This window comes from Sciurus vulgaris, assembly GCF_902686455.1.
Source record: "Sciurus vulgaris genome assembly, chromosome: 4".
Lineage (NCBI taxonomy): Eukaryota > Metazoa > Chordata > Mammalia > Rodentia > Sciuridae > Sciurus > Sciurus vulgaris.
This window is the reverse complement of record NC_136464.1, coordinates 176,077,887-176,092,521: the sequence shown is the minus strand read 5'-3', so window position 1 is coordinate 176,092,521 and position 14,635 is coordinate 176,077,887. Positions and strand designations below refer to the sequence as shown.

Below are 14,635 nucleotides of genomic sequence, written 5' to 3'. Positions count from 1 at the left end.
ATTATTGAAACTTTTAATGTTTTCCTTAAGGAAAGGAGAGGTGGGGGAGGAGCAAAGAGAAGAGATGGAAGAAACAAATGTGTAATACACTGTAGAGCCTGGATAAAAAAGAATTTTGTAGGATTCTAGCATCATCGTTTATATCACAGACTCATAAATTCAACAAGATCATCAACAGGATATTAAGTTGCAGGTCACCTTTGATTCAGCTGTCTCAGCCACTCCTGGGCTGGGTGACCCCTGACCCATGAAAGGACCACATGTGTGGTAGGGGAGCCACCTCTGCAAAATCCACATAGAACAAATGTTCTTTGTCAGAACTTTAGAAGAGTGTAATGTAAAAAAGAGGGGGGGGGGGGACTGTGAAAATCTCAGTCAATGTTGTAACTTTTAAATAACATTTTTAAGAAGGGTAGGGTAAAGGTGAGAGGCTGTGTCACAGCATAAGGCCCTCTCCAGTCTGCTAAAAGAACTTCTTTTCCACCTACAGTTAAACTTACTGTTTTCTAACTGGGAGTATTTAAAATCTATAAAAATATGTACTCACCAGCAGTTTAGTGATAGGGGTGTACCTATTTGTGTATTTGTCAAAAAGGACAAGGGAACAGCCATACCTGCCTTTACCCCTGGGTTGGTGACAGTGGCTGTGGTTTTGTGAAAGGAAGGGAACTAATTGTTCTCACTTCATCTCCTCTTTCCTGATGGGAATGTTTCCACTGCTGCAACAAAACAAAAACAAACAAACAAAAACCAGGAGGCATTAGCTTACATGAACATGTTTAATTATCCTGAGGACCGTTATCCTTTGGGCTCCCAGGCGAACCACATCCAGGGAGGTTGAATACAGATGACAGGCAAGCAGCTTTCCAATAAACTGCAGTATTATTGCAATAGACTTTGTAATACAATTTATGCTGTCATTCATAAATAACAATGCCATATGTCAACCATATTGCTTACACAAGTAAATCCATCAACGTGTCACTATTTGATTTATCTTAACAGCTTCTTCAAATATTGAAGCATAGATACTGAAAGAGTGTTGAGTGGGGGTAACCACCCCACAAATTTGAGATTAAAAAAAAAAAACTACATAACCTCTGCTTGCTCCTTCTTTATCTTGCATCCAAAAACATCCTAAAGGACAAGAGATGAAGTGGGGGAGAAGCAAATCTTGGGGCCAGTATGATTATTAGGTGTTTGTGTGAATTGTGAACATGTAAGGAGTTTTATTTCTTGTTTTCACTTTCTGAGCTTATTTTAGGGCACAGGAGTGTTTCCCAAGACATTACCAAACCTGATGGTCAAATGTAGGCCAAAGTCAAAGGTCTTTCTCCAAAAACCACTATCTGTAATTTTTAGAAAGATGGATAGCCAAATGGTAGTATTTGAGGAAAGGTCGATTTTATACAACTTATTTGGTAGGGGAAGTAGAGGGATAATTTTTCAATAGATTTTAACCATAAAGAGAAGGTCTAATTCTTGACTATTCACACTGAAATTAAAACAAAACAAAACCCCACAGAATCCAACATCTCAGTCACTGGTCACACAGCCATGACTTCTACCTTATTTTCATTGTGTTCATGCACATGTGACAGGGATCATAAACTTTACCACGAAGCACATGTTTGTATATGCTTAGCCCCTCACCTACCCATAGGAGCCTGAAGGTTCTGCGGGAGCTCAGGAAGGCAGAAAAGAGGCGACCCTCTTAGAGCCGTTCAGAGGGCTGCGAATTGGGGCAGTTAGGAGCAAGAAGGCCCTCACAGCAACCCCCCACGCGAGGTGACGGTGGGAGGGTAGAGGATGTAGTTCCTACCGGTGCGGGTAGGGCCAGGAGAGGAGGCTCTGGACCTTGAGCCTAGACGCCTGGCGAACCTGATTTGGGTGAAGTCCTTGCATCCAAAATTCCCATCACTTCCGGCCCTGATAAAGCTCTTCTACACGCAGCTTTGCCTTCCCCTCTGCCCATCTGGCCTTGGTTTGTGGAGTTCTGAGTGAACCTTCGCCACCTTCCTGCTCTCTGCTTGCTAACCCCTCATACCCGACACCCCGTCCGCTAAGCGCCCAGGGGCACTCCTGGGCTGGCTTCAAAGGTCCTTCGATTTCTCCAGTAACCCGAGGCGCCCTGTTCGCCCTTGAACCCGCCTCCCACGCGGCCCAAATGCCCCTAGACTTTCCAAATCCCCCCGGCATCCAGCCCTTCTGCGACGAGGTCCTTTTCTCAGAAACCACGCGTGATCGGCGAGTCGTAAAGCAATTGCAGAGACAATAAAAGGTGGCTTGGTGGGTTCCCCCCAGTTTCTTTCTTGTTCACCCCACAGCCCCCAAGTGCCCCTCTTCCCTAGCCTGAAGAAACAATCAAAGGCTCAAAAGCCAGGAAATGTCCAATTCACTTCCCTACAGTTTATTAATTGCCCACACCCATTGCAGGAAACTTGGCAGTGTTCAGCGAGGAACAGAGGGCACGGGGGAGCCAGGGAGCCGCATTCCTCACTCCGCGCAGCGGGAAGCCGCAAGCGCCAGCGTGAGCATCCCCAGAGACCCGGTTCAGTGGCCTCTACACGCAGCTGAGCGGCTTGGCGGTCCGGTTCCCGCCAGCTAGGCATTTACCGTGCCTCTCACCTCCCCAGACTCTCAATGCCTTTGTTCAGGACCTGAAGGAGGTTGGGGTTCGGGGTGCGACCGAGAGGCCTGGAAATCGACGGCCCTAAAAGGCCCCCAAAAGGGCATTTCAGTGACTTGCCACATTGCTGCCTCCACATAGGCACCTTTGCTGCAAAAGGAGCAGGCAAGGACATAACGTTTTGGGGACTGGCCCTGAGCACCAGCACCACCGTGGGAATATGGGGCTAAATTCACGGAGGGAGAATTGGCATGACTACCTCCATAGCCCCCTGCTTTTAAAATTAATACATTATTTTCTTCAACGCCCGGAAATTGTTGGTGTTTATTTAGGAAGAGCGACACAGTTATTGGGCCCTTAGAAACTCGGAATTTAAAGGGGTTTGATTTGGCTCCCAAATAGCTTGAAAAAGAAACAGCGCACCTGGGGTCAGGCAGGTCATCACAATAACAAAAAAGCGCGTCTACAAAATAAAAAGCTCTTTTATAAAGAAAGGCAATCCCGGAAATCCACTGCGAGCCTTCCTGATGACCATCTAGCTAGGCCTATTCTCAGGTTTAATTGGCAGGAGGTTTATTGGCGCCTTATTGGTGTTGATTGAAATTTTGCTCCCAGTCCTTTCTCTTAAGAATTAGCATCTCAAGTCGATTTACCTGAGTCAATTATCTTTTTAGGGTCTGGGTTTGGTCATAAATTTGCAAATATTCATTAACTCACTTTGTAAATATCCCTTTTTCCAGTCGCTACCCAAATCTCTGTTATTTCCTAAGAAAGTCTTTTCTTTTTTAAGGCTTCCATAAAAAGAAATTGATCAGGGAGCTATATTTGAATTAAGACATATTAAATCGATGACAGATACATATCACGCTGTGTTTAACAAGAGTTGTACAAGGAGGCGGGTTCCAGATTCCGCACGGCTCTGCTGCAGCATTATTCACATTTTTACAGCCTTTCCTTCATGCCTCCACCCATTAAACCATTAAATTTCAGCAATTCAATAAAACAAAGCAGTTATAATTTTGACGAAAAGCTATTTTGAAGGGGGTGGAGGTACCCATTTTATTGCACAATAAAAATGCTCAACAGTCCATATTATAGGCTAGGTTGTATTTATTTTCTTCTTTCTTTATTCATTCCTTTTTTTGGTTTGGTTTTGTTTTTACTTATAACCTGCAGGATGGAACTCAAAGCTGCCATTATTGCAAATATGGACGTTCACTGCCAAGAAATTCACATAAAGGAAACTCACTTGAAATATTTTGAGAGAAAAGAGAGTGGTGATAATTCTCAATAAGATGCTTCCTTTATAAACCATCCATAGAGATGGTACAGTTCTCAAGCCACCTTTCCATGGTTGGCTTCAGATGTTTTAAGATTTTGGAACAAAATTGTGGAAGGGCATGTTTTCTTCAAATTTTGGGAATTTTGTCACTGCTGCTTATTAAAATTTTCATTGTGTTTCATTCATGCCTTTTTAATTTCCCTATATTTGAACTTCATTGAAGCTTAAAAAAAAGCTCATTTGAAATTTGATAGTATTATTGTCTTTGTTTGCTTGTCAGTTTTACAAGAGAAATGACATTCCCAAGGCTCATAGGGAACCTCTCACTTAGCATTGTTCACACCCATGTCAATGGTGCTATGGAATCAACTCTTTTGAAAATATTTCTTATTTCTTCTCAGGACCATTTCCTGAGGATGGCTTTGTGTGGTCTACTTTTACTTGAACTGTAAACGAATTAAGTTGGGAACATGTTTTATTGTATCCCCAAAGGGGAGGGAGATCACATTCTATTTATTATCACCTTGTAACAAATAATTTTATGGAGGAAAGCAAAATTTTAAGTTTAAAAATATTGACGCTAGTTTTTGAGCATTTTGGACTAACATTAAAAAATATTTCTTTTTAAAATTCTGAAATGACAATTTGGGGCAGTAAAACCTATTTTGGAGTTCCACCGCACCCCCAAAGTGATACAGGGACTTAACGTTACTTTTTAAAAACGGATTGGTAGCAAATCACTGGAAATGGATGGGGATCACCAAGAACCACAATGAGGTCCAGCTTTTATGGTTTCAAGTAAGAGATCTCAGTTTACTTGAAAATGATAAGGTGAGATGATATTCTATTAGTAAACAAATAGCTAACGTATTAATTTTCAAATAAATTTTATTGTATTTATTCTAATTGTGGTCCTTTAAAAGAAACTGAGGCACACACGTGAAGTGCGTTCTGGGCAAGAAAGAGAAATTCTGCTTAAAGGACATTGCTCAGCGCGGCTTCGCTCTGGAGAGATGCGCTTTGGCCTGCCCTGTCACTGTATCTCCGAAAGGCAAAAGTTAGCATTGCTGCCCGATATCCACGCCGCCCCGCCCCTCCGGTAGATCTAATTGGAAGTGGCAGATCTAGAACCGATGAGTAGTGAGATTACACTTTGAGCCAACTCCTTTGAACCATGTTGAAAGGGACTCCATGAGCTGAAAAGCAGAAATAAAACCGTTCCTTTGGGAAGAGATTTATTTTGACTTCACCTGGTGTTTTGCGAAGCCAAATCACTCCAGTTGTTTCGCAACCAATAGGCTTTAATAACCTTCCTCGTTCTGTCTCCTGCCTGCTCCCTACGTGAGAGCTGGGCAGGTTGGGTGGCCAAACCTTTCTGCCATCACCACTACAGGTATGAAGACCGGATGTTCACTCTCCTCGGGAGAGAAGCTCAGGCATCTTCCAGCGTAGGAGGAGGTAGAAAGTGGGTGCTGGGAGGGAATCTGCGAGCAGTGAGGCGTAGGTTTTTGAAGTTAGGGGTTCCCGCCCCGCCTTTTGCCCCTTGGGGGTTTCTAGTCCCCTGACACCCGGTGTACTCTAACAGCGTGCGCACGCTTTCCGATAGGCGTGTCAACAGAGCGCAAAGCGCTGCGCGCGCAAGCCAAGCACAAACTTTTTGCAAGTGCAACTTGGGCATCCCCGGGGAGGCGGGGATAGAGGGCTCCAGGGGAGGAGGGGGCGCGAAGTGAAAGCGCAGGCGGTCGCGAGCACAGGGGCGGTTCCCCGCTGGGCCTAGGGCCTGAACGGGAGCCAATCGGGCAGCCGAGTCTGCTGCCAATCACGGGGCTCCCTCCAATCCCACCCGTGCCATTTCCAAAATCTCGGTCCCACTGTGCAGCTCGAATGTGGTGTTCACTCTGCCAATCGCTGGAGGACAGAGTGGGAACAGGAATAAGCAGAGTTAGGAGGCCAGGACAAAAGAAGTTAAAGAGCGCCTAATATATACATGTTTTTGAAGGCGGGCAGAGGGAAAACTGTCCCCCCAGTGAGGGTCTATGGGCCTGATTGTGTAGTTCTGATGGAGCCCCCTTTGAGCAAGAGGAACCCGCCAGAGCTCAGATTAGCGGATTTGGCAACGGCTCAGGCCCAGCCGCATCAGAATATGACAGGCTTCCCGGAGCTGGCCAGCCCGCCCGCCCACTCCCAACTCCGCGCCGCTACCGCGCACCTCCACCCGCTGGACCTGAGTACTGACCCCAGCGTGGCCGTCACTGCCCTCGGACCTGAGCACATGGCCCAGGCGAGTGCGCAGAGCCTCAGCCTTCCCTCCCAGGTGCTCTCGGCGCAGCCTGAGGTTCCAGCGGCTGCTGCCCGCACTGTGGCCGCGGTCGCGCACCCAGGCTCGGGCACCTACCCCGGCGGCGGGGGCAGCAGTGGCGCGCAGTCCTCCGCGCCCCCGCCCCCAGCCCCTCCTCTTCCTCCCTCCCCTTCACCCCCTCCTCCTTCCCCTCCCCCGCCTCCTCCTTCTGCCCTCTCGGGCTACACCACCACCAACAGTGGCGGCGGCGGCAGCAGCGGCAAAGGCCACAGCAGGGACTTCGTCCTCCGGAGGGACCTTTCCGCCACGGCCCCCGCGGCGGCCATGCACGGGGCCCCGCTTGGAGGGGAGCAGAGGTCCGGCACCAGCTCCCCCCAGCACCCGGCCCCGCCTCCCCACTCGGCCAGCATGTTCATCTCTGCCAGCGGCACCTACGCGGGCCCGGACAGCGGCGGTGGCCCGGCGCTCTTCCCCGCGCTGCACGACACTCCAGGGGCTCCTGGCGGTCACCCACACCCGCTCAACGGCCAGATGCGTCTGGGGCTGGCGGCGGCGGCAGCAGCCGCAGCTGCTGAGCTGTACGGCCGCGCGGAGCCGCCCTTCGCTCCGCGCTCTGGGGACGCGCACTACGGGGCGGTGGCTGCCGCTGCGGCCGCCGCCCTGCACGGCTACGGAGCCGTGAACTTAAACCTGAACCTGGCTGCAGCGGCGGCCGCAGCGGCAGCCGGGCCTGGGCCCCACCTGCAGCACCACGCGCCGCCCCCGGCGCCGCCGCCGCCGCCGGCACCCGCGCAGCACCCGCACCAGCACCACCCCCACCTCCCAGGGGCGGCCGGGGCCTTCCTGCGCTACATGCGGCAGCCAATCAAGCAGGAGCTCATCTGCAAGTGGATCGACCCCGACGAGCTGGCCGGGCCGCCACCGCCACCGCCCCCGGCCGGCGGCGCCAAGCCCTGCTCCAAAACTTTCGGCACCATGCACGAGCTGGTGAACCACGTCACGGTGGAGCACGTGGGCGGCCCGGAGCAGAGCAGCCACGTCTGCTTCTGGGAGGACTGTCCACGCGAAGGCAAACCCTTCAAGGCCAAATACAAGCTCATCAACCACATCCGCGTGCATACTGGCGAGAAGCCCTTCCCCTGCCCCTTCCCGGGCTGCGGCAAGGTCTTTGCACGCTCTGAGAACCTCAAGATCCACAAGCGCACTCATACAGGTGGGTGTCTGTCCCCGGCCGCGCCGCCGCCGCCTCCTCCTGCGCCGCCGCCGCTTCCGCCGCTGCTTCTCCTCCTGCTCCTGCTCGCCTTAATTTTTCCCTCCTTCTGCTGCTTCTCTTCGCATACGTATAACCCGGACATGTGACTTCTTTTTTTTCTCTCCCCCCTTTTTTCTATGAATAAGTAATTCGATAGCACACACAGGCCCCGCGCAGGCTTCCCACACGGCGGAGTCTCCAGCGCGCCCTCAGCCCCTCGGCCGGGACCGGCAACGCGCTCCAGCCGCCGCCGCCGCCGCCTCCCCGGAGCAGAAGCAGCAGCAGCAGGAGCAGGAAGGCGCCCAGGACGGTCGGCAGCCCCCATCCGCCCGGCACCGGGAGGTCGGGGAGAGCCACGGGGAATCAGGGCCAGGGCGGGAGTCGCCCCCGTGGTGTCTCCCTTCCTACAGGTCGCAGACCCTGCGCGGTAGCTGCATCGCGGAGAGCCGGGGTGGGAGGGGCGCGTGGGATTTGCCACGGAGTTGGGGCCGCTAGTTGTGGCCCCTAGGGGGGCGGGGGTCTCGTGCCTTCGGGGCGGGGTGCGGATGTCAAGAGGAGCACGCCCTCCGGCCCCCGGAGACCTCCACTCATACACACCCCACTCGTAACACTTTCACGGGTCTGCATCTCGGACCGGTTCACACATACTCCTGCCCTCCTGCCTCCCGTTCTGCGACACCCATATGCGCCTTCACTTCCTTTATACACCCACAGTCACACGCGCTGTCACATAGAGATCACACACATACACATCCCACACACCCACGAGTGTGCTGGATGCTAGAAAATTTGCTTTTGTCCTTTTAAGGAGGTTCTGGTTGGAGGAAGACGAGACCTCTTGCGCTCGATGAGGCCTACCCCGCCGTGGAACGTGGGGGTGCGGAGTCCCCAGCGCCGCGGGGACCCTCCCACCCCACTCCAAGCTCTGCCTTTGGGGCTACCTTGGCCCGGTGAGGGCGGCTACAGCATGAGGCGCCTGTTTAGCCCCTTAGGGTCGTGTGCCCTCTTTGAACCAACCAGCGCGTTGGGCGGTAGCGCTGCTGAGTGTGAGCGTAGCCGGGATTTATAGGGACAGACAATATTACCCCTTGGAGGACACTTAAGTAACCGGAGTTTACATTCAGTGATCACTCGGCTGATTTATCGGCGCGGTGGCGGCGGCGAGGAGGCAGCCCGGGGGCGTGGGCCGCGACCCGGCCAGCGGCAGTCCGCGGGTGTTAGGAGTGTGTATGGCTTATTCTATGGGTCCGGGAGCAGCCGCGTCCGGGTGGCCCCAGGCTGGTGCCCCAGGCCTTGCTCCTATGGACTGACACCTCACAGGCCTCCCATGTGGACCTGCAGAAGATCGACTGGGAGAACGTTGTCCCCTGAGCCTTGTGTTTTTCTAATCCAGATCAATCCACCTTAATGGCTTTTCCAAAAGGAAACTTCCCACGAGGCTCTTATAAAACCGCCCTGGCCCACCAAGCCATCTGCCTGCTTGGTGCCCAGCACTTCCTGGTGCTGGGACTGCGACTGGGACGGTGAAACCCCCCAGCCTGACGGAGTTCCGAAAAGGAGCCCCTAAATGAGGTGCATGTGGCCTCCGCTTCCCTCCTTCCCTGGCTCCTGGAGGGAAGCGGACCTTTCCCGCCTCGCTGCCAGGAGCCCACAGCATGGAACTGGTTTTGCTTGTGAGAGAGTGGGGGTGGGGGTCGGGAGACCGGTGGCTGGTTTTCTGGTTCCAAGTTGCTGGGATGATTGAGTTTCCTGCCCCTCACTCGTGCTGCTAGCCTGAACCCCACTAGGAGAAGAATGCAGGGATTCCACACACACCCCCACCTTGGATGCTGGCGACTCCTAGTTCAGTTCACACCCGGGCCTGGCCTGGTGTTTTGGCTGTCCCTGGGCCCCTTAGTCAGTGAGCTTTGTGTCCAGGGAGGGACAGTCATTGTGGACTCACTTCTCTCCATAGCAGACTGCTCTCCCTTCGGGGGTTATTCAGGACCCCAGAATAGATTGGTCAAAGGGACATTAGTCCCAAGTCACTCCGGAAGCCTCCCTAGCTGTCCTGACCTGTTTGCCCTCAATTGGGTTTATGATCTTCCTCCCAGCCGAACCCTAGAGGAAGCTGGCAAGTCCAGTGATATCCACACCTTGCTTTCCTTTCCCTTATTTTCCCACAGGCACCAAGTCTCCAAGACTCTGTAAATAGTTAAATTCTGATGTGACTCCTCTCTCAGAATCTGGAATGTAAACACTGGGGTCTGTCAGTCTTTCTACTTAGGTGGAATTTACTCAGCTCCTCTGCCGGCTGAACAACACTGGCCATTCTATCCCTCTTCCTTTTTCTTCTTTGTTCCTCCACCTTTCCTTTCCCTAATTTCTACCTTTCTTTCCACTTCCTCTCTCCCTTTACTGGGTTTTACTGCTTCTTTTTCTCATGAGTAGTGGAGCAACTAGCAATGCTCAACAGCTTTATTTTTCACAATCCGGGTTATGTAGGTTGAGCAGAAACCTGCGAATTCTAAACAACATTGACATTTACATAGAATGAATAAAACCACTTAAGCCTCCCTATTGAAGAAGGTTATCAATTTTTTTTTTTTTTTTTTTTTTTTTTTGTAAAAGAGAGAATGCTATTTTAAATGAGTACTATCTCCTACTCAAAATGTAACACAAAAATCAGGATAAGTCACTGATGTTTTGGTAGAAAGCAATTAGCTCTGTTTTTGCTGTGGCTCACCTCCAAAGAATCTTTAAATGTTATGATTATTTTGTGAGTTCTCTGTTTTCCTGCTATTTGTAGGTTGAGTTGTTTTCAAATAATGTCTAATATAATTTTTAAACAATGATAGGTAGGGAAAGTTATAGTCCAGTCTTCTGAATATTTTCAGACGTGCTAACATATTCTGACTTTGAAGCAGTTGCCATAGGTAAAATATTTTTTAAAACAACAAACACATTTTTGTGTGGAGGGACTAAGATTCACCACAGAAATATATATGCATTAAACTGCCTCTTAATAGTTTCTTTTTTTAAAAAAAACTAGTTATTCAAAACAGAGAAAGATGTCCTACCTAGTGTGTCACCAAAGTGGCTGATGATTTTTTAGATCATCTGAATGTCAAGAGGAAAATATTATAAAATAATATGTATGTGATGACTTGTTCAATTATGGACTCAGACATGTACGTTCATAGATACCAAGGAGAGAGAACTCAGCTGTGCTGTTAGTCTTCCCTTTTGTTTTTCAACACCCAGGTGTGGGGTGGTTAAATTTCTTTGGGTTGTGTTATTAAGCTTTTCTACTTTCTGGACTAGTGGCCTTGAGTTTAAGGCATAGTGTTCTTGGTGTGATCAGACCAGCAGAAAAGGGTGACAGGCCAAAGCCCTCGTTTTTAAAAAAAGTGGTTTTGGTGGATAAGCAATGGAGAAAGCTGTTAGAGTGAGTGTCCTTAGGGCCTAAGGTAAATGGCAGGTTGTGCCAAGGCTGTGGTCTTGGCCTACATGTGATCAGATTCTGTTCTGCCACACTGTCCATTGACCTGCCAGATTTTGGGGGAAGCTGACAGAATACAGAGGCCAGCAGCTTATTCTCTGCCCAGCCAGCCTTGAAAAATCTCGTGGTGGGATTGTGTGTTTCACAGGTGCCTTTATTTCTAAAAGGGAGAAATATTTGGTTTATTTCCTTTCCTAACTCCACATCCTCTCCTGCTGCTCCTTCCCAGCAATGAAATCCTGGGAACACTCTGGAACAAAGTACCATTATCATCATTTTACTGCATCCCTGGCTTACTTTTAATTTAGCGTTGTGTTTACCTTTCTTCCCTGTTTCTTATTCTCACCTCCACATCCGTGGAGGTATCTTTTTATCAGTGTTTATCTTGATAGAGGATTTTCTATTTGTATTTTTGAGTGTCAGGACCCTGAGAGGAGTGAGGATGCTGTGGGGGTCCCAGGTGGGCTTCAGTGGGTACATCCTGGGCCTTGCTTCAACCATGGGGATTTCACCCTGACCCCTATGGTACTTCAGGGCCTGGCATCTGGCCCCTCAAAATCCAGATCTAAGCAAAGCCTGAAGGCAAGTGGATCCAGGCCAGTCCTTGCACTATCTACTCCCTTTGCATCTTGGAACATAGGAATTAGGAATAGGAATATGACTGGGTGTTGGTCTTTGGGAGAATGGGAAACTCCATCCCCAGTTTTGCTCCAAGATTTCTCTCCAGCAACTCTCTGGAAAGCCATTGTTAACCTTTCCTGTGTTTCCTTGCAGGGGAAAAGCCTTTCAAATGTGAATTCGATGGTTGTGATAGGAAGTTTGCCAATAGCAGTGATCGAAAGAAACATTCCCATGTCCATACCAGTGACAAGCCCTACTACTGCAAGATCCGAGGCTGTGACAAATCCTACACTCACCCGAGTTCTCTGAGGAAGCACATGAAGATTCACTGCAAGTCCCCCCCACCTTCTCCAGGAGCCCTTGGATACTCATCAGTGGGGACTCCGGTGGGTGCCCCCTTGTCCCCTGTGCTGGACCCAGCCAGGAGTCGCTCCAGCACTCTGTCCCCTCAGGTGACCAACCTCAATGAGTGGTATGTTTGCCAGGCCAGTGGGGCCCCCAGCCACCTCCATACACCTTCCAGCAACGGAACCACCTCAGAGTCTGAAGATGAGGAAATGTATGGGAACCCTGAAGTTGTGCGGACGATACATTAGAATTTATCATTATTAATAAGTGGGAGTCCTTGGACCATATCCTAACCTGAGACAATGCCGAGCCTGAGACAAATGTGTGACTCAGACTTGCCACTGGTCTAATTAGCCCTATTTATTCAGTATGAAACCCTACAGTGTTTGTACATTTAATTAATTTAATTAAGATATTTGGGCTTTTTTTTTTTTTTCCTTAAGCAAGCAAACAAAAAACAACCAAGGTGGACTTGTACATTGCAGGGAGACAGGGCTGAGAGCAAATTGTTCCAAGGAAAAAGAATGGAGACATTAGCCTAGATACACACTGCCGATACATATACATATGCATGTGTGTGCATGCATATATATATATATCAGTCACACATATATGCATGTAGGTGTATATAATTAAAGCGGGGAGGAGAAGAGCATTAAGTCAGAACTTCACACAGCAACCAGGCCCTCTGCATTTCCTGGAGTGCCTCTTGAATGCCTTTGACACCATAACGCAGGCTGCTTTTGAGCCTCCTTGTCCGGCCCTAATTCTGCAAAGGCCTCTTGATTGTAAACCACACACTTGCTGCATCGCCAACAGATCCTGGACTGTGCCTGTGTCCAAAAGTATTTGTAAAAGCCCTTTAAGTTCTAATATTTATAATTTTTAATTTCCATGCTTTTATTACTGATCTCACCTTAACACAATATTTTTATACAGGATTATTTCTTCAGTACCCTTCCATGTGTGATTTAAAAAAAAAAAAAAAAGTGCAGCAACCTTAATCTATCTCCATGTATTGTGCTACTGTGATTGTTCAAGCAAAAGTGAGAGAAGAAAAGCTGCTGCAAGAGACAACTGTGAAACTGTGATCTTTTATAAAATAGAAGAAATTCAAGTGCTTTCTTTTTCTCTCTGGTGGTTTTTTTTTTTTTTTTTTTTTTTTTTTTTTAATCTGAAATCTCAGATGCTGCCTCTTTACTGTGTCCAAACTTCTTGTGTAATAAAGAGATTGTTTTCGAGCATAAATTCTTTGGGATGCCAACATTGACAGTCAAGTCTGAGGAGGTGTGATGACGGCATTGTGCCTCTTTTTTTTTTTTGGAAAGCTGTTGTTTTTGAAACAAGCCAACTCCTCTTTTATACTATTGTATCAACCTTTTAAAAAAGTCTCTATTTTTTACTGCCTAAAACTGCATTTGAGTGCATTTTCTTCCACCTGAGCACTGAGCACCCCGAACTCTTCTTGAAAATGATAATGTGAAGTACATGATTTACATTGAAAGAGGGGAGGGAGTTGCTATACATATTAAAATTTTTAAAAGGTTTATAGTTACTACCAAACATTGATGAATGTGTGACCTTTGCCAGAGCTGTCAAGCTAGGATAAAAAAGGTCAAGGACCTAGGACAATAACTCTTAGTCAATTTATTTTCGGTTGGTACAACACATCTCCTGTGCAAAATGTACTCCATCAGAAACATCATACAAATATACTAAAGAGCACTAATTTATCCTCAGAGACCCTGAAGACACCCCCTCCCCAGGGTTTGTAGAAATTTGTGTGCTGTGAGTGGTTGATGTAGTCTTGTCATTGTTAATAACTTGTATGTGAACACTTTTATTTGTACAGTTGAATTAATTTATTTTCAGACATTGTTCCCCCCCCCCCCGGAAGAGTTCAAAGCACACCAAAGAATTCTATTATACATTTTGGTGAAAGAGTATCATTTATGATTCATGGTTTATTTAAAAAAAAAAAAAGGAAAGGAAATGGAAAAATATATTTTTAAGCTTACTTGAATGAACAACGTAATGTGAAAACCAAGACTCTTCCTGCATGTCTTTTTTGCATTGTGTTGATGAGATTATATATAGTTTCTAGATATATTACTAGTACAGTGCATGGTGCTGTCACTTGGAAAGCCTTTCAATGTTGTCCTCAGATTGTTACAGTAATTATGAATCATGCAGACCCTCCTTTATAAAGAAAAAGACCATAAAACTTGAATATAAAATAATTCTACATTTAAAAATTTATTTGATTTTCATATTATTCACTTTCAAAGTCCTTTCAAATAGAAAAGATAAGGTATGGATTTGGGGGGATAATTTATGTATTGTAAAATTATTAGGACAAAATATTCCTGATGTATAATGAGTTGTTTTATTTATACAACTTTTTCAATGGTAGTTTGCACTATTCTTTATTATGCTACAGGTTTATTTATTATGAAACAAAGGAATATGTATTTTATGTATTTTGCCATGCATAGGTTAACTGCCACAGATTTATTGGTTCCTGATACACCTAAAATAAAAGCTTAAAATGTGTACCTCCAATAGAAAGAAAGCAAGAATGGCTACAAAGTAACAAATGTAATAAAGGTATTCTTCCTATGTATTGCTACATTTTATGTAATGGCATATCTCTGTCATTCTTTCCAAATAGAACAGTTGATAAAGTAGTGAACATTAGGTTCCCTCCTTGGACCTCTGAGCTT

The 14,635-nt window shown here is 47.7% G+C and overlaps 1 protein-coding gene across 2 annotated transcripts; it reads left to right on the top strand.

Moving 5' to 3' along the window:
• Positions 1–80: 80 nt before the first annotated feature.
• Positions 81–13,964, top strand: ZIC5 (Zic family member 5). 2 transcript variants are annotated; one of them, XM_079138038.1, is made up of 3 exons: positions 81–7,423; positions 11,718–11,950; positions 12,852–13,964. In XM_079138038.1, the coding sequence occupies exons 1-3, from the start codon at positions 5,899–5,901 to the stop codon at positions 12,885–12,887; spliced, it is 1,794 nt and encodes a 597-aa protein (XP_078994164.1). In that variant the 5' UTR covers positions 81–5,898; the 3' UTR covers positions 12,888–13,964. The 2 variants fall into 2 exon arrangements, with proteins under 2 accessions (XP_078994164.1, XP_078994163.1); XM_079138037.1 differs by having other exon boundaries at positions 942–7,423; positions 11,718–13,964.
• The last annotated feature ends 671 nt before the right edge of the window (positions 13,965–14,635 follow it).